Below are 24105 nucleotides of genomic sequence, written 5' to 3'. Positions count from 1 at the left end.
GTCCCGGGGCTGCCTGATAAAACCAGGTCAGGAAGTTGCTTGTTGTGCTGCTTGTTGCTCACAGCTTCCTGTGACACCGCGGGCGCTGGACGGCTCTTACCCGTGTTGTTTCTAACACACAATTTTGAGGTTTCCCTGCAGTAACCTGCGATATTAAGCCCTTTCCTGCACGTTGTCCCAGAGTGTCTCCTTCCCTTGGCACTGTCCCACTGCAGTTATCTCATGTGGCATTCTCCTAGCACCATAAACGTCTGCCCTTTGTGACTTCTGTCCGTTTCTAGTTTACATTCTGATTTTTGCGAGAAGGGAAGTGTTGATAAATCCCTTCCACATTTTTATTGTGTTCGTGTCAAAGAACCTGGAGTACTTTTAGACAACATATTCATGTTGGCCCCAGCTGTTTAGTGGGGCATAGCCAGCCTGTGAGCACTGGGAGGGGGAAAACAACAGCCACCATAGCTCTGAAGCTTGGATGTCTCCTCAGTGTGTGTCTTCATTAAAGCCCTCACCCTGCAGCAGGCTGGATGTGGCCAGCAGATGTGTCTGAGCGTGTCCAGTTAGTTTCTGCTTGGTGTTACTCCTCTCTGAGCAGTTTTGTCCAGCACATCCCTGTGACTTCCAGTTGACATTGCAGGTGCAGACACACTCAGGTCTTGTGATCCTGTTCCAGCCCTTGCTGCCACAGGTTGCACATTTGGAACAAATGCATCATTTCCTGGCCAGGCATCCCTTTTTTTCACATTACGCCTCTGTGCCATACTGCCTCTGAGATTAGATTCCTCTTGCAATAAGATGGGTTCCCTTAATTTTCTCCTTCTTGACTTCCCAAGTCAGGAATTAGTTTCAGATAATCAAGATTCTTCCTCCCTCCTCCTCCTCTGCCACCCCACAATGCAGGTCCCTGACTAAATTGTCCAGTTGACTTTCTCTAAGCTGTCTTTTATCCTTGCTTCATCCCATCGGTTTGTCTTTTAAAGTTTAGCTCTCTGTTTTTAAGTTAAATAGAAGAGAGATTTCTTCCTCGGTCCATGGGTGTATTTATAGGATTCCTTGTGACTAATTTTAATCACTCTTCCCTCTTTCATTCCCCCGCCTCCCATCTCTTCAAAGAAGAAGCTGGATGAGGCTTAACAATTGCTTGAAGCCAGCACGACTGTGTTAAAGCACAAGCATGAGAATGAATGTATTAATAAATAAAATTTTCACATTGAAATACAGGGAAGTTGTTTAGGGACCAATTTTGTGCTTCTTAAAAGATTGCTGTGTGGTTTTTGAGAACTCATTTCCTGGGATCCTTCAAATGAAATGTCTCTTATTTTGCCGTATGTTTTAATCACTGTTGAAGTTGGATTTGCTGCAGAAATATAAAGCTTATGCTATGGAAGAGATAGGGAATGATACAGAGCCTTCTGAAGTCAGGGTGGGATGAAGGATTAGGAGGGGTAGGCTGGCATCAACAACTTGAAAGGCACGTTTATCTCTGGGAAGCGGGAAGCTTAAATCAGGCAGAGAGCATGCGGACACCAGCACTGGCAAAAGTCAGCTTGTTTAAAAACCAGGACGTGTGGTCTTTGCCTGCACAGAAAATCTGCTGTGAAATTTGTTGTATCTCGTGGAGGCTGTGAGGAATCAAGTGTGTCCCCTCTGCTCTGCCTCCGCTTGGCTGCTGAGGACTGAAATGGCATTAGCAGAACTGTGTGATGTCACGTTTTCAGTCAGAAGCTTTTCTTTTCCAGGCAAAAAGAGTGTGTGAGAAGTCCTTGTCAGGGGAGAAAGAGCCTGCCAGGGTGATGATGAGGACACGGGGACAGGGAATGTCAGGAGGCTGTTTCCTTCTGGCTTTGTCTTCCCTTTGCCTAAACTCTCATAATTGAATATTCAGCCAGAATTTGGAGGAACAGCTCCCTTGTTACTGCGCCTGACCATCATCAACTCCAAGGGATTCAATGGCAGGTTAAACACAAAACTTTTGCTGAAGTGTGTCCCCAGAACAGGCTGGGACTGTTTGCAGTGAAGGACCCACCATCCTCTTCCAGGTGACACTGAGGGAAAGACAAAGTGGCTGTAGCTGCCCCTTGTTCAGTCACATGTTCGAGGCTGGTAATAATGAAGTCTCGCTTTGTGTTTCTGTGTGCACAAACTCCTCTAAATTTTAATCCGTTCTCCAGCCTGTCACAACCATGTCACTAAGTGCTGTGTGGCTCAGCGTATCAGCTCTCATGTTTTTTAAGGAACTTCTTGTGCTTTTAAATTTAAAAAAAAAACTATCCATGGTGTGGCTTTGTTCCAATCAGGTCTTTGGATAAATGAATTTTTAGTTTTGGATTCTTAGTGTTGATTGCCTGGAACTGGAGACAAGTTTCTGGGTTGAAATAAGTAGAAACAGGGTTTTCTGAAAGCAAGCCTGTAGCAGATGTAAAAAGAAAGGACTGAAGTGCAGGAGTGAATTCCTTTCCAAACCTTGCAGGAGAGTCCTCTCCTGGGTAAGTGGGTGTCTTGGGGTTAGAATAAAAGAAAGCTAAAGGAGAAAATTGTGTGGAAAATTACATTCTTAAAGAAAATGTCCAGCTGCAAAAATTAATCTCCCAAATCCTCCAGCTCTTAAGCATTTAATGAGAGAAAATACTTGCATGGGGAGGAATATTAAACTCTGCCTTGCTTGGCTTGTGCTGGGATACAGGGAGCTCCCATGTGAGCCACCACAAAGGGTCAGAATCCTGCAAAGTTGACAGGAATTCAGACCACATCCAGAAAAATGTGGTTCCTGTGGTGCTGATGGTTTTCTGACTGCGCTGTGTAGGGGCTGGATAATTTTTCATTCTAGCTGCAGCAGCTGAAGGAGCCAGGGAGAAGCTCTTGCATCACCTGAATCCACAGTAATGAATGTGACGCTGCCCTTCCCTAGCACATCTTATCTGAGCATCTCCATGCAAACTCCAATTAAGCTCCCCAGCAGCTGCCTGAGGGGAGTGACTAACAGGAAACTGAATTTCTGTAGGAGGCAAGAAGGGAGATGTGAACCTGGCGTGGCCTTTCCCAAAATCCTGCACTGACAGTGATGAGAACCTGCCAGGGTTTAGTGATTTCCCATCCCTCCTGAACTCCTGGGAAATGTTTGAATGGAGTTCTCAAAATATCTCCCGAGTGCAGTGTCTGTTTTCCATCTACAAAGGCAGCGTGGATAGCCTTGAAACTCTAGGACAGTGCCTCTCCTTGAGCTGATGGGAGCTATAAACAGTAAATGAGTGCACATTGATTTATCCTGTATTAGATCAGATACAAGACTCTCCTTTGCCTCCTGCATGGAAATTGCTGCAGCCTCAAGTAGAGTTTCAGTGTGTTCAGAGCAGAAAGTACAGCTCGGAGTGTTGTACAGGGAACAATGGGATATTGTCTGTTTTCCTATACAATGGGTGATGGCAGGGGAAAAGAAGTCATCTTTCAACTCTGGGCTTTTACAAGAAAGCAGCTGCATCTGCTATTGAGGTAAAAACTAATTATTAGGGAGGTGGGGGAGCAACTGCAACATCCAAGAGTGATGTTTTCTAGAAGGATTGCTGGAAAATGGGAAGTTATGACTTTGAGTGAGGTGCCTTTGCAATCTCACTTTCTGAGAGGTGAATTGTCAAGAAAACCAGAGCCAGCCTGGCCTTTTGGAAAGGTGAATTATTTACACACATGCCCCTGTGCCTGGCACTGCTGGGAAGGAGCAGGTGGCCCAAAGAGTGTGAAGAAAATGAGATTTCTCTATTGGTGAGGTTGGAGGGGCTGCTGCAGGCATGCTTGGTGAGGAATGTGGGTAGGGGAAGCCCAGAGACTGCTGGTTGTGCCTGTAGAACAGTGTGTGGGGTGTGCTGGGCTTCCCAGAGGGCTGGAAGGGGCCCTCTGCCCTTGATTGGGACAGTTCCCTGACAGAATGTGGGATGGGGCTTTCAGCAAAGCTGTTCCTTTTGTAACTGGCTGGTGGAGACTCATGGTGATTCTGAACACAGAATCTAATTACAGCATTAATGGATGTTGTAGACACCTAACTTGTCTTTTTATAAAAAAAAAATCCTTTACTAAGCCCCCGGTAGGTACCTGCATATGGAAGTGGCTTGGGATTTGGGGCAGTTAATGTTCTTTTGAGGCATGTGAATCACCTGGATTTTGATGTATTTGTTAACCAGTGTGCAACCTGAAGTGACAGAAATCTCTTCTGTGTTGGATTTGGTTCCGGAACACGTTTGTATTGGCAGTGAGAGAATTAAGTCTGTCCATGTACTCCACAGCTTCAGCCCATCTGGTCATGGAATCATCTCAGAGAATCCCTGAATGGTTTGTGTTGGAGGGGCCTTAAAACTCATCCTGTTCCATCCTCCTGCCATGGGGGAGATTTCCAGGTGTAAAACAATTCCCAAAGGGCTGGGGAAGCAGAGAATAAACACCTGATCTTTGGGAAAATGCTGCAACCACACAAACTCTTAGGACCTGTGCTTCTTGTGGAACCACTTGAACTGCTGTGGAAGCATTCTGGCTTTGCTACCTTTGGAGGAAAAGAGGCATTTCAAATGTCAGCCACCTGGTAGATTTATTAAATCCTTCAGGATCTGTATGTTTTGATCCTTGTGTGGAAGTAAGGATTTCCGAGGTGGCAGTTTGGACTGAGGCACTGGCTATGAAATGCTGTAGCTAATTAAGGTGAAGAAATGAAGGGGATGAGGGAACAAGCAACTGCTTGCAATGGACCTGGCAGATTCCAAGATTTCTGACAGCCAGGCTCTTAAACAGCCTTTTGGATTATCCGGTGGCTTTCTTGGTTGCTATGCAGGATATTTTCTCACGTCATGGCCCCTAGTTCTACCAATTTGCCTTTAATTAGTTCCAGCAGCAGCGCTTCTGCTGCTGCCTTTAGAGGTGAAGCATGGCCAGAGCACAGGACTGGGATCTCATTTTGGGAAGCAGTCTGGTTCTGCTGCTAGAGCAGCTCCTCCTTGCACCTGGGGTAAGTCAGTTAATGCCCTTGTGGCATTAATGCCAATCTCACCTGGAAGTGCTGATTACACTGGTGTGGGAGTGGACAGGTAGGCTTCATTCTTTTGTTATGAAGAGATGCTGTTTTGCATTCCTGTACATGATTCATTTTTCTTAGTATGCACCTGCTTAAAATTTAGAGAGAGGAATATTTTCCGAAGCACGAGTGGTGGTTTTGTGGTGGATTGCTGTTTATGCCTCTGAAAGTCTCATTTCTCTGACCTAACAGCCTTGCATTCTGCAACTTCTGCCAGGGCTCCTCTAATCCTTTCCTGGCCTAGATGACTTATAATGAATGTTTTAAGCAAGCAAAGCGAAGCAAAACTGCCTCCAAGAGGAGTGAGGGGTGAAAATCTTGGAAAGGGAAACGAACACCCAAAACATAAGGAGATTATTGTTTTCTCCTTCAGTACAATTTGTTTCCCTGGGTGATGGGTTCTGTAAGCTCGGAGGAAGGAGGGAAATGCTGCTTTTTCGAAGATGTTGGGGATCTTTTACTATGATGTTAGAAATAGTGAAAACTGTGTTTCTGCTCTGAACTATCCTCTGGAATCTCACTTGTCCTGAGAATTCAGGTTTTAAGGCAGGGCTGTGCTTAAATACTTGGGTAGAGTTGGTACCTTTCTTTCAGGAGAAGCAGCACTGTATTGTCCAAAACTCAAAAGCATTTGTGTGGAGACATTCTCACCATGGCTCTGTGAACATGGTGCCTGTAGAGGAAGAACCACAAGCACAGTAAAGTACCAGGAGGTATCAAGGGCTGCAGTTATTGTGGGTATTTTTTCCAAGCCTTCCTTGTTTTCAGAGCTCTGCAGGAGAGCGGTTTGCACAATGCACACATTGTGTGTCTCACAGTAGGATGCTCTGTCAAACAGAATCTCTGCACTGTTGACTCTTTCACGCAGTGAAAAAAAAAATTCCCAGTGATTTTTGTCTTGAATGCCCCATGCTGTTCAAATCTGAGTTGGTAACTGCGTCTACAAGGTGGAGAAGACTTGGGTTAGTGTTCCATTATCCTGGAGTCAAATGGTTCTTTCTCCTTTGTCATCTCCTGGAGCACTGGAGATGGAGATCATCTTGCACTGTAAATCAGGAGGAATGCTGCAGAGCGGGACAAGGAGTCTGGAAGCTCCTCACTCCCTTCCTGAAGATGGGAGTTGATGCTTTGAGGGAGGGAGCCCGTGCCCTTTGTGTGTCTCTTCTCCAGCACAACTCCCGTCTTTTTGGGGTGAGAGCAGAAGAACAGGGTAGTCTTAAGTGTTTCCTCCCAAAGCTGATTGCTTTCATTGGAAAATGTGGGCTGAGGGCACGTGTCATGTCATCAGAGGGCCCTGGTTTTTTGAACAGGTGGTCCTGGAACTATAAAAGATGTTAAGGAGTTTGAAAGTGTTGGAGCTGCAATTTTAAATCGACAACTTTCCAGCTCTAACCGGTCACTCCTCAGCCACCACAGCTGACTTGGAAACATTTGGCTCAGGAAGCGGAACAACAGTTGGAAACAAATAGTGATTAGTTTTTTCATGGCTTCCCAGGGAACGCATCAGTTTGTTCGTTTCCCCCCTCATTTGTGGTTCCTGTGGATTTTTAAGGCACTGTAGATGCAGGATGTTCAGTTTAGCCAAGCCTGCATACTGGCAGATTAAAATGAGCAAAGGCTGAGCACGCTGAGTTCACTCATCATAACCAATATGATGCTTCTCAGAACTTCCTTTGCCCTTGGTATCTTCACCGAGGAATCCTGCCTGCTGCCGTCAGCCCCCCTGCGTTGAAATCCCATTTTACCCATTTGAATGCTGTAAGAAGTGCTGTATAAACTAAACAGGAGCATCTGTGAAGTGGTTAGAGCTGTTGTTGATTGCCTTTTCCTTATTGCCTTCAGGGGATTTAGGCTTGAATTTGCTGGAAGTAGAATTTATGAGCCAGAACGCTCCATTTCTGATCCTTAAGCTGGGAAAAGTGCAGTGAATTTGATCGGTCTTTTCTCTTGCCTCCCATGTCTCTGGCTTTTGATCTGGACCTCGCAGGGCTCTCCATGTGTTTTCAACGTAATTGCTTTTTGCATGTGGAGAAGCAGCCTGGTTTTCACATGGCTGCTTGCTTTATGGGGAGCTGTAGGAGCAGCATTAGGGTTTTGTCCATCTGCTTGCGGTGAGCAGTTCTGCAGGAAGCTCCTGCACCTGTGCTCCAGCCGGGAGACAGGGAGGTGGGAAAGGCTGATCCATGGCAGCACCGTGGGCTTGCTGAAACATCCTGAGGATGACAAGAGGGGATTGCTGTGGTTTGAATCATACTGTGGGGGTTTGGAGCATCCAGCGCTGCTTTTACAATCACGATCTGGTGAGGTCTGCTTGGAACAAAAGGCTTTTCTTTTCCTGCTTAGGTGTGGGGGAAGAAAATTTGGGATGTATCTCTCTGCACAGCCGTGTTAAACCCCCTGATTCTGTGGGGCTGGACATCTCAGCTACACTTTTGTTTCCTCCATAACAGGTGTGTGTCTGTATTGCCACCTGGGAATGCCTGTGTTTTATTCCAACTATAACTGTTCTGCAGAGAACACTTTCACTATCCCCCATGGATTTGGGAAAGTTTATGGCACAGAAGCAAAGTGAATTTCCCTAGAATGCACAAATATGTTCCTGCTCTTCATTAACCGAATGAAGAAATGCCTGTGGAATTAGGGCTGAGTGATCAATCCTGCAAGTGGAAGCACTGAGGGAAATTTTGACATTTGGGTCAGTGGGGTGAAATGACCAAGTCAAAGCCCCTTCTTTTCAAATACAAGGCTGGTGGCCGGACCTTATCTCTAGTGGTTGCAAAGGAGAAGACTTAAACGTTGTAAATTTTCTACACTTTGAGGCAGCACAAATGCATAGAAAACAAAAATGTTAATGGAAGCTTTAGAGCTGTTGGAGTGGCAGCAAAAAGTCACAGGACCGGCATGCCTGGGCTGGCCAACACAAAAGATTTACAGATCTGTAGATAAATATATATCAAATGAAGCAATAGCAACTGGGAGTGGAAAATCATGACTAGGAATGTGGTCAGCAGAGTTTAAGGTGCTCTAAAGGACTTGAGAAATAAAAAACCTATTAAATGATTCCAGCCTGTCAGAAGTTCCAGGTTTAACACTCCAAAAGTGCTAAAGGGAAGCTCAAGAAATACTGAATGTGTTCTATATTTGCTGAAAAGCCAGATGACACAGTCATTGTATGACCTATTCTTCTATTCCCACAGTAAATAGAGATTAAACAGCTGATTCTAAAGGTTGGCATTTAAAAATTAACAGATGACTTTTGATTTCTAAGGCTGCAGCTGAGGCAGTCTGTACATTGCCATGAAGAGTGACTTTCTTCCAGCTCCAGAAGGTGTTTTGCACCAGGCAGGAGATTGCAGGCCAGCCAGCCAAGATTTCCAGGCAAAATAATGGGAAACCAGCAGTAGCTCTTCTAAAATCTGGATTTAAAGGACATTTTTGTGTGTGTGTAAGACTTTTGAAGTTAAAGTTGTCCATTTTCTGAAGATGTGGTTCTGTGTGAGGGCTGTAGGACTTGAAGTAAGGACCAGTTGAGGGAAAATCAGCTGTTTTGCAGTTGTCACGTTAATGGTTTAACTCCTTCCTTCCTCTCCAGCCAGTAACTGCAACCTCCAGTTCCTGCCAGCAGTGGTTTCCACCAAATGTGCACAAGCCTTTTTTCCTAATGGAGAACAGTTCCACAGCACTTGAGGCTGGGGTTTTCCCTGCTCCTTTACATGTGTCTTCCCCTGAAGTTGGCAGCTTCTCTTTCCTGGCTGAAGGACGAGGCAGAGGAGATGCAGCAGTGTTGTATTTCAAAGAAATCAGTGTGGTGGAGTCGTGTTCTAACACGACAGAACACAATTACCTCCTTATTATTGCTGCACCACAACAAATAACTTTAATTGGTCTCAGCCTGTCATGGTAAGATGTTGAGAGTTTGTTATTTAACTTTTAAATTTATGTCATTTTCCTGCTATCCCTCACTCTTCAGGGAAAAGGGGTCAGTAAGGCACATAGCTTATTACTGCCTTCTTCATTCTAGTCCTGCTTTGGCAATGCTGGAGGTTTGTTACCCAGATTCATCCAGATTTCTCCCATAAGGGAAGCGCTTCCTCTCTGCTTCCCACTGCTAACTTTGTGACTTCCCTGGAGAGCTGCTGGCGGCTGGAGCTGGCAGTCAGTCCTGGCAGCACACTGCTCCCGTTAAAAAAGCCAGATTGCAGCTTAATCAAACATCTTTCCAAAGTGCATCAGGGAAATCCAAAGGCTCTGCTTTGGAGAATTGAAATGAGGAACGTGCTCTTGAACTGCTGACATTGTGCTGTTACCAAAGCCAAAGCAGATCTTTAATGTGTTAAAAGCAGGAGGCACTGGTTTCCCTTTTTGGAACAAAAAGAGGAAATTCCTTCATGTAACAGGATATGTTAAAGAAATGCTATAGCTGAGGGTGTCTTACACTGTCTCTTTCCGTTACTTCCTCAAAAATTATGAATTAGAAATGTGTGTGTGTGTGTATTTCACATCTGGCCTCTCTCTCTGCCTTAGGCAGAGCTGTCTCTTTTATTTTTCCTTTTTGGTTTGGTTCAGCAAATACTTAACTGTTTCCAATTGTTTTTTCCATTCATTAGTTGTTCCATAGAGCCCCTCAATGACTCAGATATTTAATTCCAGTTATGGTATAATTTTATCTGTGTGTGTAAAGCCTTTGTTGCTGTGATACGATCGGACTGATGAGATTATGGAGCATATTGGCTGCTGAAAGGATGGATAATATGAGTTGTAGGTGATCCTTCTGTTGTGGCTTTGGCTTCTCCTTTTTGTGGTGTTGTGGTTCATTTGTTAAGATAAGAAATAAAGAGTATGAAACTGGCAGCAATTTGGCTTGACACAAGTGAGATTCTTCATTCTAGCTTCCTGATGCAGCCTTTCCTTTTATGGGACTTTTACTGAATAAAAATGCTTTGGATTTAACTTTGCAGCTCTGTTAAGAAGCAGGAACTCCTATGTTACACAGTTTTATTTTGAAGGAGTGCCTGGTTCCAGCTCTCCCTGCAATATTTCATGAACTCAGATGCAGGGGGATTTAATCCCACATCTGTCAGGAAGCAGCTTTGTGGAGCAGGGCTTAGACAGGGAGTGGTTTGCATCTTTCAGTTCATCTTCAGCCACTGAAGTCTTGCTAACCTAATTATGGATCCCAAACATCCCAAAAAGGAGGGATCTGTTCCTCTGGCTCTTGCTGCTATGTATTCAGGAGTGAAAGTTGTCCCAGGATCAAATAGTTCCTGGCCAAAACTTCCCACATAATATTTCAAGAGGAAAAAAGCCCATAGTGACTCAGGGATGAGATCAGAGGAGAGCAGGTGTCCTGGGGAGAGGAGGCAGTGAACTGCACAGATGAGGATCTCCAACCAGCCGAGCTTGGCTGCTGTAGATGGGTAAAATTATCCTCATCCTTATTTTCCTGGAAGTCTTTAATTTATTTATTTTTTTTTATTCTTCCTTACGAATGTCTCTGTCCCCAGCAGGGTGGTGCAGGAAGTGAATATCCAAGTGAATCATCATGGCTCTTCTCCCGAGCTGCAGAGCAAAGGGTTAATTGGCTCTGCCTCACTCAGAGCAAGTGCTGGATGGGGCCAGGGCTTCTGCTGGGACTAAACCATTTCCTACCATGCTTTAGCTCTTCTGGCATCATGTTCAGCTTGTGCACCAGGGATTTTACATGTGTGCAGTGCAGATGTTAGCGATGATACAGTGGTCCCCTAATTAAAGAATGCTGGGCTTAAGCTGTCTTCCATATAAGAAACTCGGCAGCACGACTGAGAAGAGGCAATGATATATAAAATGTGACTTTCCATGCTGAGGGACATCTGCTCCTCCTTCACGAGGATTCAGCTCCCTGTGGTGATGAAGGCATGATGTGAGCTCGTGTTGATGCTGTAGGAACTCGCTGGATCCTCGAGTCAAGGCGAGGACGGTCGGCTCGAGTTGCCTTTTGCCACTAACAGGAAGTGGCAACGTTCATTTTTTTTTTTTAAAACTTTCCTGTGTTAATAGGAAGCTGAAGTGACTTTATTTGTTGAGCTTCATGGCAGGTGAGTGCTGTGAGAATACAGTAAGACAAAGAGCCCCAGGCCTTTGCATATGTTTCTGCTGTGCCGCTGTCTCTAAGGAAGAGCATGACTCAGTTACGCTGGCTTGAAATATTCCGAAGTAGATTATTTCTCTTGCAGCAGAAGGGCTTGGCACTGCTCTCTGTTGGAGATGCCCTTTTTTCCTAGGCAACAAACTGACAGCAAATTGTTTAGACTTCCCCATGGCTGTTCTATTCCTTCCCACAACGTCCTCTGAAACAGGACAGGCACTAAGACATTTTGGGCTGCAAAGATTAGTCCTGTGATGCTCCCGTTGGCACAGCGCTGAACTGGCAATCAGGCAGCAAAGGCAGTGATTTCCCTGACTGTCTCTCTCACCTCTGAGATGTGTGGCCAAGTGCCAGACCAGCTGTGCTTTCCAGGCAGCTTCCAGCTTTTTTTCTCTCGGGTAGGTGAGCCTGGCCTTGAAGAGACAAGCGCATGTGTGTTCATGCCTCAGTGCTTGGAAGGAGCAGTTTCTTATCAACCTTCTTGGAGCAGGGAGAGAAGACTAATCCTCTGGAGGTGAAGCTACATGGCCTTGGAGGGGAAAATGCCATCACTGGTGCTGGGACAACTCCAATACTTGACTGAAATCTTGGCTTTGGGACTGAAGATGACTGCACAGCTTGTGTTGGGGAAGGGTAGGCATCTACTTTGTTTCCATGTTTTTTCATGGATTTACACCTTCTGTAGTGAGTGTTCCATGTGGTTCAGCTGATGAGGGCTTTCCAGGAGAGAGGAGTGCCTCTGGAGTGCTGTCCTTCTCCTTCTCCTTGTCCATCCTCACCACAGCCTCGGGGAGCAGCACTGTTGAGAGAGCCGGAAACCTCAGCCAGCATGGGGATCCTGCGCTGGGACAGCTCTTGGATGTGAGCTCAGGAGATCCAGGAACACCAAGAGAACCTCTGACCTGCTGGGATCTGCTTTCTTCCATGGGCTCATGCTCAGTGCTGTGGCATGCCTGGTTGTGTTTGCATTAAACTGGAAGCTTGGGCTCTGTGGCTGAGTTTGGGAATGACAGATACAGTGAAGATGGAGGGTGTAAGAAACGGAGGGGTTGTGGCTGTGAGGAGTGCAAAGCCTGAGAAAAAATGGCTCCAATTGAACGGTAGAATGGTAAAATCATGGAATGCTTTGGATTGGAAGGAACGGACGCATTCCACTAGAACAGGTTGCTCCAAGCCCCGTCCAGCCTTGAGCACTTGAACACACTGGTGACTCGAGCTGCCCAGACCGTGTGCCCTGGACAGTTTGACCTTTCCCAAATGCAGGAGGTGATGCCTTCCTTCCTCTTCCCTCTTGCTGCTCTGTTTGGTGAATCGGGGACCTTGCAAGGCCACGTGAATGAAGGTGTGTCCTGTCTCCGAAGCTGTGTGTCCTTGGCATTTCTTTTTTTTGCCTGTCAAGAGAAATATTGCTCGTACATGGAGCTCAGTGGAGCAACTTGCATATTGCATCTTACATTGACTCCACACGTGCTGTGTGAACAATTTGAATGACACAATAAGGATATTTTTGCTGATTTAAGTCACTTCTGCCTTCACATGTTCTGCAGTGTTCTGTCATCACAGGTGTACTTGCTAAAACAGCAATATCTGGGCAGGATGGCAACTAGCACCCAAACCATCCTTAACCATTTAGGAGAAAGCCCTGGTAAGTCCAGTAAAGGCTTTGGAGTCAAGTCAGTGAGCCAGTTAGGGAATCTCAGTCTGTTTCAGTGCAAGGCCATAAAAAGTGTGTGCTATCTGGAAAGCAGAACATCTGGCAAACAGGCTAATGAGAGCCAGACTGGGAGAGCTCCGAGGCAAATGGAAGAGCTACCCTATAGAGCTGGTTTATAACTCTTTGAATTTGTAGGAGGTTACTAGTTTGTTGGAATTTTTTTAAAAATAGTATTTATTTAAAGAAGTGCAGGCACCAAAAGCCACGGAATTCCAGAGTGACTTCGGTTTGATACATAATAGCTGGCTGGGAAGGATGATTTATCCCAGGCTCCCGTGGATGTTTTCTGTCCCTTTTTCCCCTCTCAGCTCTGCCCTGGAGATCCCCTATGGCTGCATGAGCTCCTCCGAATGAGAGAATTTGTTTGCTCTCAGCCCATGGAGAGTTTTCCCTTCCCCTAAGCAGGGAATTTGTTTTGCAGAGGGAGAGGTTTGGGCTCTGGAAAGTTTATGCTCCTTCTCTTTCTTCTTTGTTTTTTTGTTTTTTATTGTAATGATGACATATGGAAACTATTTACACAGGAGCATGCTCCGCTGCACTGAATGGAAATGCTGGAGTCCCGGCAGTCTCGTTCCGGATGCCTTGTGTAAGCAGCCAGCTGGTTTTGCTTTTCCTTTCCCCCCCCCCCGCCTCTTTTCTTTTTTTCCCTCCCTCCCTCCCTCCCTCCCTCCCTCTCTCTCTTTTCAGGGAATGACTGGGATAAGTTACACAAGTGTAAGGAAGGAAGCTTTGCCATCTGTGACCAGCTCAGTTCGCTTCCTTTGTCATGCCCCTTGCGCTGTGAACTTCATGAAATACCTCTTTCCTTTTCGTGCTGGAGATTCCTTGCTGTGCCTACTCAGCACTTTGACTCCTTTCCCGTTAGCTGATCGTGCTCGCTGGTGAGCAAGTTGTGCTAAATGCCAAAATACGAGAGCGCAGCACACGAATCCCCGCTTCGCCACCACGCTTGTGCCTGGCAGCTCTTCGTCCCGCAGCCAAACCTTCCAAAATCTCACCCTCGGAAACACCAGGGAAAGGATCTCACTGAGGTCTGAGCCACCTTCCTCTAAGGGGAGGGGAGAAACTGTTCAGTTCTGCAGCCAGCAGAGCAGAGTCTTTTGTGCAGAGCTTTCCCTTGAGGAAGCTGCGAAATCGAGGATCAGCTTTCGGAAGGGAGGGAGGAACTTCAGCTGTGCCCGGCTGCGAGCCCCAGCGGCTGCCATGCAGTGGAGAGAGCTGCCTGCCATCTACTTCGAGGATTCCGGGAGCCCTGTGGAGAGATCCTCCTATCTCATTGAGCTCCATACTGATGGTAAACGCCGTCGGGGATGTTGTGCAGCACGAGCGGAGCCGAGCTTGCATTAGTCTGTGTCATTGTTATCATGGGAGCAGCTGAGGAAATTAGCTCGCTGGAGGGCTGCCAAGCACACAGTCAGAGGGCTGCTCTTCAAATTTATTATTATTTTTATTATTATTTATGACCCAGATGATGCTGTTGCCTCAGGGATGCTAGATCAACCTTCTGGTACCTGATGGGGAAGAAGCTGATCCACAAAATGCAGCTCCCCACCGGAACACGTCAGTGCTTTTTCTGTTGTCTGTGCCTGGTTTAGACAGCAGGGAAGCATCTTGATTTCTAGAGCTGTTTTTTGGTTCTGATTTGCATCTCTGAGTGCTGTTTTGTATTTGCAGACGTGGTCTCAGAGCTGGGACAACTCTTCTGTTTCCAGCTTCTGTGGGAAGCACAGAGCAGGGTCCTGGTCCTGGGTTTTTGCTGGGGTGTGTCTTTTCCCAGTGTCGATCCTTTCCCAAGAGGTTAATTTTCGTAAAAGAGCTGCTTCAGGGTTAAAGGTGATTTTGGCATCTTGTGGCAGGGTCCAATGTGTTGGTGTTTAGGTTCATGCTACAAACCTCTGCTGTTTTGGCCACAGTGTGTTTTGATGCTCTTAAATTTTGTATATTCTGTAACGTAAAGTCCAGGTTCTGATGAAGGTGTGCTCTTCCTGTAACTGTTAAGCATTAAATGTGAAAAGGTTTTGCTCTCAGGCTGCAGTTTGAGGGAGTCTGTCATTTTGAGACACATCCCCAGCAAAAGCTTCGTCAATAATAGCGTTTAAGAACTTTTTAGAGCTCGCAATGTAACGCTTCTGATTTTTGCATATGGCTGTCATCTCTTAGTTTAAAAGCAGACAAACCAGAAGGCTGCCATTCCAGCTCTGTGGATAAATAAAAACTCCATCATTGAGTTTTTTTCAAGAACTGTGCTAAATCGAGGGGTGTGGGGGAGGAACCGGCCTCATTCAAACATTTGTCCAGATTTTGAGTGGTATTTTAAGGGGTGTGGGGGAAGCAAGGAAGAGGAAAAGGCTTAGTGCTGCAGAATGCTCAGCAACCTGAGCGTGCAATCTGGAAGATCTTCACAAACCCCAGAGAAATGTTATCTTAATTTGATTTGGGGGTGGAAGAGGCAGCTGTGGCTGTGCACTGGTGAAGAGGTTCTGATTTCTTCCCACTCCCTGCCTCTGCCAGGAGCACATGGTGCCATTTCTCCTGGCGGGTGCAGAGATTTTGGCATGGACTCTCTCTCCACTCCAGAGGGTGTTCTGGAGAGACTGAATCAGTAATTCATCGAGGATTATTTTGTCACAGCAAATCTTCAGCAGGCTGTCATGAGAGGGGAAAAGAACCTCACGGTGATTTTTGCCCACTCTCAAATAACAACTTCTAACACAGAGAGAACAAGCTGCCACACCACAGCTCCTGTGCTTATAAAAAGGGGGCAAATCAGCACTTCTGTGCTGGCAAGCTCGATTTTACATGTACCCACTTTGGGAACATGAGGCACTGGAGGAGGGAAGTCTCCTCTGAGAGCAGGAACAACCATGTGGTGTGGGAAATGTTTGAAACTCTGGAGAACTGAGCGTGTGGCTAGGTCCACCGCAGGCCCTAAGCAGGTGTCACTGCTTTGGGGTCTCTGCTTAGTATTCTTTGTCAAAGGTAAAATAAAACCCCCAGTCCCAGAAGAAGAAACCAAGTGACATTCCCTTTTTGTACAGTAATTGTCTTCTTGCCTAGTTTTCATCTGTCTTAATAGCAGTGAGGCTGCAGAATGCAAAAATGGCAATTATTTTGGAGTGTATATACCTGCCCTGTATAACTGTCCCATGGGAAGGGCACTGTGTGCATGTAGCTCTGCTTGGAAGTTGCTTTTTGCAATTGAATTGTTGTGGGGTTTTTTCAAACAAAATCTTTATTTACCAAATCTGGCTCAAATGTTCAGTATGGCATTGTTCTATAGTTCTTTGCTGGTGAGAAGGACTGGCGCTCAGTAATTTCAGAATTAATCTGTGGAGTGTGAACAGCAAATTCATCTCGTGGTTTGTTTGCATCAGAGGGGTGCTGGTACTTCTCAGCACCTCAGAGTGGTGTGAGGATGTATTGTTTAATGGCTCTGAAGTGCTGTGAGAAATGGGGCTTTCTACTAAAAGTACTGACAGCTTCTCTCCTCACACTGGTGCCCCTTGGCAGGGGCAGTGCCTACCCATCCTTCCATAGCCTCTGCTCCACAGACATGTGCAAAAGCTTCTTGCTCTTTCTGCAAACCCTCTTTTCTTCGGTGGGCTGGACATCCTCGGAGGCTGGTGGCTGTTACCTGCCTGGTTGTAGTTTGTGATGCTGATAGCAAGCTTCGGGCATGACAGCACACACCTCCTGAGCCAGGAGACCTGCGTGCTGGATTGACTAGGAAGCTGTCTCTTTTGATGATCTTCCAGGAACATTCCCGTGTGGAAGTGCTGGGTTTGAGTGTCTCTTTAAAGCTCCTACCTGCGAAGAGTCAATTTGTCAGTGTACAAGCTGCCACTTTCCTGGCTACTCTGTCACCTCCTGATGCCTGTCTGTGATCCCAGAGCCTGCTGGTCCGTCCCAGCTTCCCTAATTGTCAGTCCCTGTTTCTCTGATGCAGATGGAGGCAGCTACGACGTTGTCAACGATGCTTCCAGCCCCGTGGCTGGGGAGTGCTGCAGCCAGCAGAGCTCTGCGCGGCACAACTGGGAAATGAACTACCAAGAGGCAGCCATCTACCTCCAGGTGAGCCCTGCTGGATCGTGGGCAGAATGGTCTGCAGGAACTACGGTGCTTCTTGGTTGTGGGAAACAGCTTCCATTTTGAGGCTGAAAATTCGGTGCTTTGCCAGGGATTCTGCTTCAGGAGTGGGGTGATGCTGGAGGCACCTCCAGATGGGCTCTGGAAGTCATTTGGAGCAGCCGACTAACAAAATACCCACCCTCTCCCCTTTCTGCCAGTGTCAAGGACTGTAGTGGTTGGGGGATTCAGCACATGTTCAGTTCTGCCACCTTGGCATGGAGATCTTTGTAGCTGATCATAGATGGTCATTTCATCTCTCCAGTCGCTGCAGGGGGAATGGTCAATGCGCTCCTGGGGACATGTCCTGTTCTGGAAGTGCTGGTCCCAATCCTGCCTTGGCCATGGGGTGGGTGGGTGGCCCAGTTAGTGTCAGTCAAGTCCTGCAGGTCATGTGAGGTATGAGAGAAGGCAGAGGTCTTGATTTCTACAGGAAGAAAGGGTGCTGGGATTAGGATCAGCCCAGGAGCGAAATTCATAATATTTAAAACAACAAAAAATCAAACCCCACCTATGCTTCAGTTACCAGAAACACCATCCTTACTGCAGCAAAGGGTTTGTTTTTTTAAGGTTGCTGTACATCTGGTGTGAGGAATTAGCCACCAAAACTGAGCTTCTCCCAGAGCTGTCCAGCCTGAAAGGGTTGCTGGTTCCATTACTGTCTGTCCTTCCTTCTCTTTGTTCCCTTTCAAAGCTCTGAGGTGCTTTGGACCCGGTTTGGGGTTTTTTTTTTGTTTAAGCCACTGCAAGGTGACAGAAACCATTTGTTCCTCCCTGCTCTGACCCCACAGGACTGAGAAATCTCACTTTTCAGATATTTTAAAACAGTGTGGGCTGGACCTTGTTAGCACTTGAGCTCTGTGCTGTGCTGGAGCGGACCTGACTGGCAGGGTGGCTCCAGCCTCCCTCCCAGGCTTTTGTTTAAACTCCTGATTATTGGAGCAGCTCTGCAAAGGGTCATTGAGCTGCTGCAGCTCTGATGGTAATGGGCACAGCAGGCCTGGCCCTTCAGATGGGGATGATTCCTGCTGCTGCCTTGACCAGTGGCCACGATGACACTGTCCTTGAAATGAGGTAGAATCACTTAAAGAGTGTCCTGTGAGCAGTAGCTGCAGGCAAGTGTTGGGTCTGGATAAGAGGGCTTTGCTGTCCAGCCACGTTTGGAATTGCTGGGCTCCCCAGAGGCAGGATTTAGCCTGTTTGTCATTCTGGAAGTGTGTCCTGCCAGGCGTGGATGGGAATGACCCTGTGATCTCAGCCTGGGCTCTCTGCAGGGCTGGCTCTGCCTGGCTCCAGCCTGGCTCTGTGACCCAGCAGTGTTTGTTCTGAAACTCAGTGTGAGCTGGAGCAAATGAGAAATATTGGAAACCCTCTCCTGAGCAAGTCTAGAGAATGCTTCACTTCCTAAAGGAGAGTTGCCTGACCTCGTTATCCATTTGCAATCACAGTTACTCTGCTTTGATAGTAATAGCTTGGCTGTTCTTACAGTAATTGCCTGCATGGAAAGATGTAATTTAAATAAAACCTCACCACTTCTTATGCATCCATGTGGCCCTGCTGGGGAAAAGTGATCTCTTATGACAGTTCCCAAGAGGCAGCAAGTTTCCTGTGAGTGACAAAAGCTCCCTTGCCAAAACTGTTGACTGAAGAAAGAGAAGAAGCTATTGGGTGGTTGTGCATGAAAACCCTCTAAAATCTCCCCAAACTAAGTTTCATCCGAGGGGTAAAAATAGTCACGATATAGCTGTTTGAAAATCAGTTGTAGGCAACGTGTTAAGATGGAGTATCTGACCTTTTAATGTTCATTAAGCTTTCTAGTTAAGAGGGAATGACAAATCAGCATAGAGACTTGTTAATTTTTCATGGAGTCTGTCTTACATTCCTGAAGCAGAAAACACTGTGTGTGCTCCAGTGTTTTCTCCCAGACATTTTGCAAGGCCAAGATAAGGAGGAACAACTGTCAGCCAGGTGCCCTGGAGCTTATCTGGGTGTTTTCGTGTTCTGTCCTGGAGAAGTTTAATCAAATAAGTCTGTAAACATGTGGAAGTAGTTGCAAGTAAATGAAGTGCTGTGTTTATGTTGGGATGTTGGCTGAAGTTTTTTGCCTGCCTTTATAAACTCTCCCAGCTCTCTGCCTCATTGTGAAGAGGCTCAGGGCTTTCTGAAGCAGGAGTTTGTAGATATTAAAAAGTTTCATTACTGAAATGTGCTTATGAACAGGAGGGGATGTCCCGTGTGTGTAGAGTCCATTCCTCAATAAACAACAGGCTGTAAATGGGAATAGTCTGTTGGGAATTGTATCTAATCCCTATAAAAGTCTGCATTCTTCACTTAGAGTATTAAGAGTCACTAATGCTGTTCTCTCCTTTATTCCTGTTGCCCTAGGAAGGAGAGAATAATGACAAGTTCTTCACTCACCCCAAAAATGCCAAAGCACTCGCTGCCTACCTCTTTGCACACAACCACCTTTTCTACCTGATGGAGCTGAGCACGGCCCTGCTGCTCCTGCTGCTGTCCCTCTGCGAGGCTCCAGCAGTCCCCATGCTCCGTCTGGGCATCTTTGTAAGTACCTGGGGGCCAAATGAGGAAGTCTGCTTGCTCTGCAGTGTGGGTAAGAGGAAAATGATGGCCAAACACAGAGGAAGAAGGAGGCAGTAAGAGGAAAAAACCCACCTGGCGTGTTCTGTAAATGGTTGACAGCAGACAGGCCAGACAGCAAGACTTCCTTTTTCCATCTGATCTAGGCAGACCACAATGAAAGTGACACTCATTTCGTGTTATCAATTTGTGCAGTTCTTAATTTTGTAACAGAAATGGGTGGATTTTTCCTTTTTTGTGAGATAAATCAGCAATCTCTGTGCTTTGATGGGGTGGTTTCAAAGTTGTTGTCAGGGCTGGTGCCATTACCCCAGCACCACCACTGGTTCCTAGAACACAGAGAGATGTACTGATGTACTCTCCCTGTGGTTGTCCAGAATGTCTAAATCAAGAGAAAACCCTTCTCTGTGTAAAATCTCTCTGCCCAGCAGCTCTCCTTCTTGTGTTTCACTAAAAAAATTAGAGTCTCCATCTTTTTTCAAGGAGTTTCTGCTCAAGTTGTTGGTGTCTTGACCTTTTGTTTCAAATGTATCAATAAGGTTTTTTTATGTATTGCTCAAGCCCAGAAGGGACATGGATTTCCAGAAATTCTGGCCTGGTACTGCTTAGAGGGAAATTGCACAGGTTTTAATAAAAGCACAAAGCAGTAAATATTGAAATTTTGAAAAACAGTGCTATGTTAGCTTTAAAGGAGTGGCTTAGGGTTTTTCTGCATGCTACAGGGCAGTGCTCAGACTGTTGCCAAACCCACCTGCTCCTTGAAAAAGGAGGGGCAGCAGAGTGGCCTCTGCTGTGCTGCTGTTCTCACCAAAGCTGTGTTGTGGCAGGTCCACGCAACCCTGGAGCTGTTTGCGTTAATTGTGGTCGTCTTTGAACTCTCGATGAAGATGAGGTGGCTGGGCTTTCAAACCTTTATCAGGCACAAAAGGACTATGGTCAAGGTGAGTTGTCTGCTTCGTTGTCAGGATTTCTCCTTCAGCACCTCCAAGACCAAAGAGCCAGATTAAACACTGGCCTGCACTGTGGCAGGGATGATGCAGCCATCACGTCCCAGCTGCCAGAGGGTTCATGTGAGATCCCTCTCAGGGACAGCTCCCATCCTTCAAATGTCCACATAAACAGGTGGTCAGCCAGAGCTCTGCCTTTCCCCAGAGCAGACTGCAGCTCTGCAGCTGTGCCTCTGATGCCCCCCTTTCTTGCAGACCTGTGTGCTGTTTGTGCAGTTCATCGAGGCCATCGTGGTGCTGGTGCGCCAGACCTCGCACGTGCGCATCACTCGCGCCCTGCGCTGCATCTTCCTCGTGGACTGTCGCTACTGTGGGGCTGTCAGAAGGTGATGCTGGGCTGCCTGGGGATTCTGCTGTCGTTCCTGGGGCTGGGCTGGAGGGAAAGCACTCCTTTTCCTGCAGGCATCCCAGGAAAATCGGTGTCTTTCACTGGTGTTTATGTTGGAGATGGTTCCGTAGTGACCTAAGTGTGGATGTGCTGATGGTGCACAGGGCTTGGGTGTATAAACCACCTCAGAGAGACCAGCACAGGGGTGTGGCTGCGTTGGCTCTGCTCCTTGGCTTGCCTGGAAACTGCACAAGGAATCAGGGCTGGTCTTCAGTCTGGAGAAGGAGACCTGGCAGTGTGACATTAGTGTTGTTTGCGGTACCTGGGAGCTGACTGCAAAGGACAGATGGGTAGCTTGGAAAGGATCTTAATTTAGCAAGCTTTCTACTTTTAATCCTTGGAGGGAGTGGGAAGAAAGCCCTCAAGTGTGGGGTGGTGGTGGTGTTTTTTTTTCTTTCCCCTGACAACCTGGAGGTGTAAACGTGCAAATTTTAGTTTATTAATGTTTTCTTATTTTTCAGAAATTTGCGACAGATCTTCCAGTCCCTCCCACCATTTATTGACATCCTTCTCCTCCTGCTTTTCTTCATGGTGATTTTTGCTATTCTGGGTGAGTTGTATTTAGGGAAGAAGAAGTGATGCTCTTAACCAGTGATTGTCCAAAGCAATGTGAACAGCCTGGATGAATATAAACTGATCACATCCAAAGTGTTGCCAGGATCTTGCATTTATCCCATTTCATCTGCAGTTATCTGGAAGGCAGAGTTAGATCATCCAAAAAATCTGAAAGCTGGGTATTTGATTTTGAGACAAAAGTCCTTTTGACCTCTTCCAGAGCACAGTCAGTGGCCTGTGTTTTCAAGCTCTGCTTCCACCCACTGTTCCTCGATCTTGACAGTTTAATCTACATCCCCACAAATGCACGTGTCTGGAGTGTACCTGCTACAGTCCAAACCATCTCCAGAAAGTGTATTTTCCAAAAGGATCAGTGAAATGCCAATGGCATGTATTGGCAAATCTCTGTAGAGAAAGTCCTCCAGATACTCCCATCTTCAGGGTGTCAGAGAGGATTTACTGCTGGTGGGACCTTCCCTTTGGGAACTGCTTCACTCTCGGCGTTGAACTGACTTTATTTTTGTTGTTCTTTCTCCTTTCTCTCCTCCTCTGTTTTCTCTGCTGCCTGTTCAGGTTTTTACTTGTTTTCTCCTAACCACTCGGATCCAGTGAGTACCTTGATTCTTTCATTAAGAACCCAACATTACAGTGCAGATATAGTTTATTCCATGTGAGACCAAATGCTGGCTGGTCCAAGGCTGCCTGGCAGTGTCACCCTGCTTTACCCTTTGCTGAGAAGGAAGACTGTGGAAGGAACTTCCTCCAAGACAGGATGTCCCAAAGGGAACATTCTCAGAACTGTTCCTTGTTCTTGATGCCTTCATTCAGCCGGAAGAGCTACCTGCCACTGTCCCCAGGGGAGGAGGTGTCTGGAGGAAAGCTTGGCCACTTCCACTGCTATGGTCAGAGTCCAGCAGCTGCTGGTTCCTGCTGCTGCCCAGGCTGTGGCTGGCTGGGAGAAACTACTTATAAAAATGCGCTTTTTGGTTTAAGCCTTCACACACCATTTCTCAGGGGACTTTAAAAAGGACCAGTGCTGAAGTACTTTTCCCTAGGGAAAGCATCAGGGAATTGTGGGAGTGCCTGTATCCAAAGGGGTGGGGGTGTTTTTTGGAACAAAATGTTCCTATGAAATCCTGCTTGCATTTTGTCATTGGAATTTTTTCTTTCAGTACTTCAATACCTTAGAGAACAGCCTGGTGAATCTCTTTGTGCTTTTGACCACTTCAAAGTAAGTTCATGTTCTTCTATCTCAGTCTTTCCCTTTGTCCCAAAGGAGTCTGGCAGAGCCAAGAGTTTATCTGCAGAAATGCTCTGTCTCCAAATGTGTGACCCCTTTCCTCTGCCTGAGAGAGAGATGTGCAGAGTCAGCCTGCATGGGAAGAACTGGTGTTTCATTTTGCTTTAGGACACTGTGGCCTCAGCTGCAGAGTTATCTCTAAGGGCTCAGACCCTTCATCGCTGTGAGGGCAGTAAGGGGGGAAACAGCTTTGTTAGGCCTTGGTCCAAGAAGGGAAAGTTTGTGTTTGTACTCCTTCGTCAGCCAGCAGCTCGCTGCTGAGAAGTAACTTCCCATTCCTGTGCTGCAGTTCACCTATCAGCTAGGAAATTGGGATAACAGCAGTGGGTAAATATTGATCTGCTGTCAGGGAGAGCCCTGAGGATTAGGAAATTAGCAAAGGATGGAATAAATCTGAGGCTGTGCTGCTGTTGTTAAGTATCAAAGCACAGCCCTTACCCACATCACAAAGCCCGTTTGGTGTTTGGGATAGGCAGGGAAAGTGCTTGCCATGTTTATTTTTTTTCACGAGTTTTGTACAGATGTGCAGATCTTTAGATGTGAGTTTATACAGACACACACACGCTGTGCCCTGTGCTCCTGCCTGGGTGTAACCTGAGTTATTTGGTGCTTACTCTGGTGTCCTTTGGGATGCAGTTTCCCTGATGTGATGATGCCGTCCTATGCCCGGAATCCCTGGTCCTGTGTCTTCTTCATCGTGTATCTCTCCATTGAGCTCTACTTCATCATGAACTTGGTGAGTCCCCAGGGGAGAACTTGACTTCCCTCTGCCTGGCTTTGGAGCTCATTGCTCAGCAGAGTCTTCCCCATTCCCAGAACTGCTCTGTAATCATCTCAGACCCTTTGGCAGAATCCTTCTAGAAATGGCAGCTTGGCTACAGATAGAACTTCTTTAATGTCTAACCATGAGGAATTGAACTAAATCACAGAAAACCAAATTATACGAGCATCTTTCAACTTCTCTCACATTAATATCGTGCTTGGAGTGACATACTCGGTTGCATGAAATTTATTGTCCTTCTCTGTCTTAATTATTTATCATAAATGGCATTTTATGATCTGGACTTGCCCGAAATACTTTGTAAATCAGTTTGAAGGGGATGGAATTAGTGTGGCAGGACTGCAGTGCTGATCACTGCAGAGTGAGAGCACAGCTGCTCAGGGGAGGCTGTGAGTGGTGGAAAAGGGTTTGCCAAAGGAGTTGAGGAATTCTGCAGCCCAAGGTGAGGGATTTGATGTTTGTG

General features: G+C 46.5%; 1 protein-coding gene across 4 annotated transcripts in view; it reads left to right on the top strand.

Annotated features, from left to right (window-relative positions):
- Nucleotides 1-24105, top strand: part of TPCN1 (two pore segment channel 1) — a 41554-nt gene that overhangs the window by 1098 nt on the left and 16351 nt on the right. For 2 of the 4 annotated variants that reach the window (XM_069031330.1, XM_069031331.1), the window contains exons 3-10: nucleotides 16835-16959; nucleotides 19399-19575; nucleotides 20439-20552; nucleotides 20814-20944; nucleotides 21468-21556; nucleotides 22135-22169; nucleotides 22734-22792; nucleotides 23498-23597. In XM_069031330.1, coding sequence (XP_068887431.1) covers nucleotides 16835-16959; nucleotides 19399-19575; nucleotides 20439-20552; nucleotides 20814-20944; nucleotides 21468-21556; nucleotides 22135-22169; nucleotides 22734-22792; nucleotides 23498-23597 — 830 coding nt within the window. Of the gene's footprint in view, nucleotides 1-13409; nucleotides 13475-13620; nucleotides 14183-16834; nucleotides 16960-19398; nucleotides 19576-20438; nucleotides 20553-20813; nucleotides 20945-21467; nucleotides 21557-22134; nucleotides 22170-22733; nucleotides 22793-23497; nucleotides 23598-24105 lie in introns of those variants that run through there. The other 2 variants (XM_069031333.1, XM_069031332.1) reach the window with 2 other exon arrangements.

The sequence above is a fragment of the Aphelocoma coerulescens genome, chromosome 15 (assembly GCF_041296385.1).
Source record: "Aphelocoma coerulescens isolate FSJ_1873_10779 chromosome 15, UR_Acoe_1.0, whole genome shotgun sequence".
NCBI lineage: Eukaryota > Metazoa > Chordata > Aves > Passeriformes > Corvidae > Aphelocoma > Aphelocoma coerulescens.
This window is presented reverse-complemented; position numbering and strand designations above follow the sequence as displayed.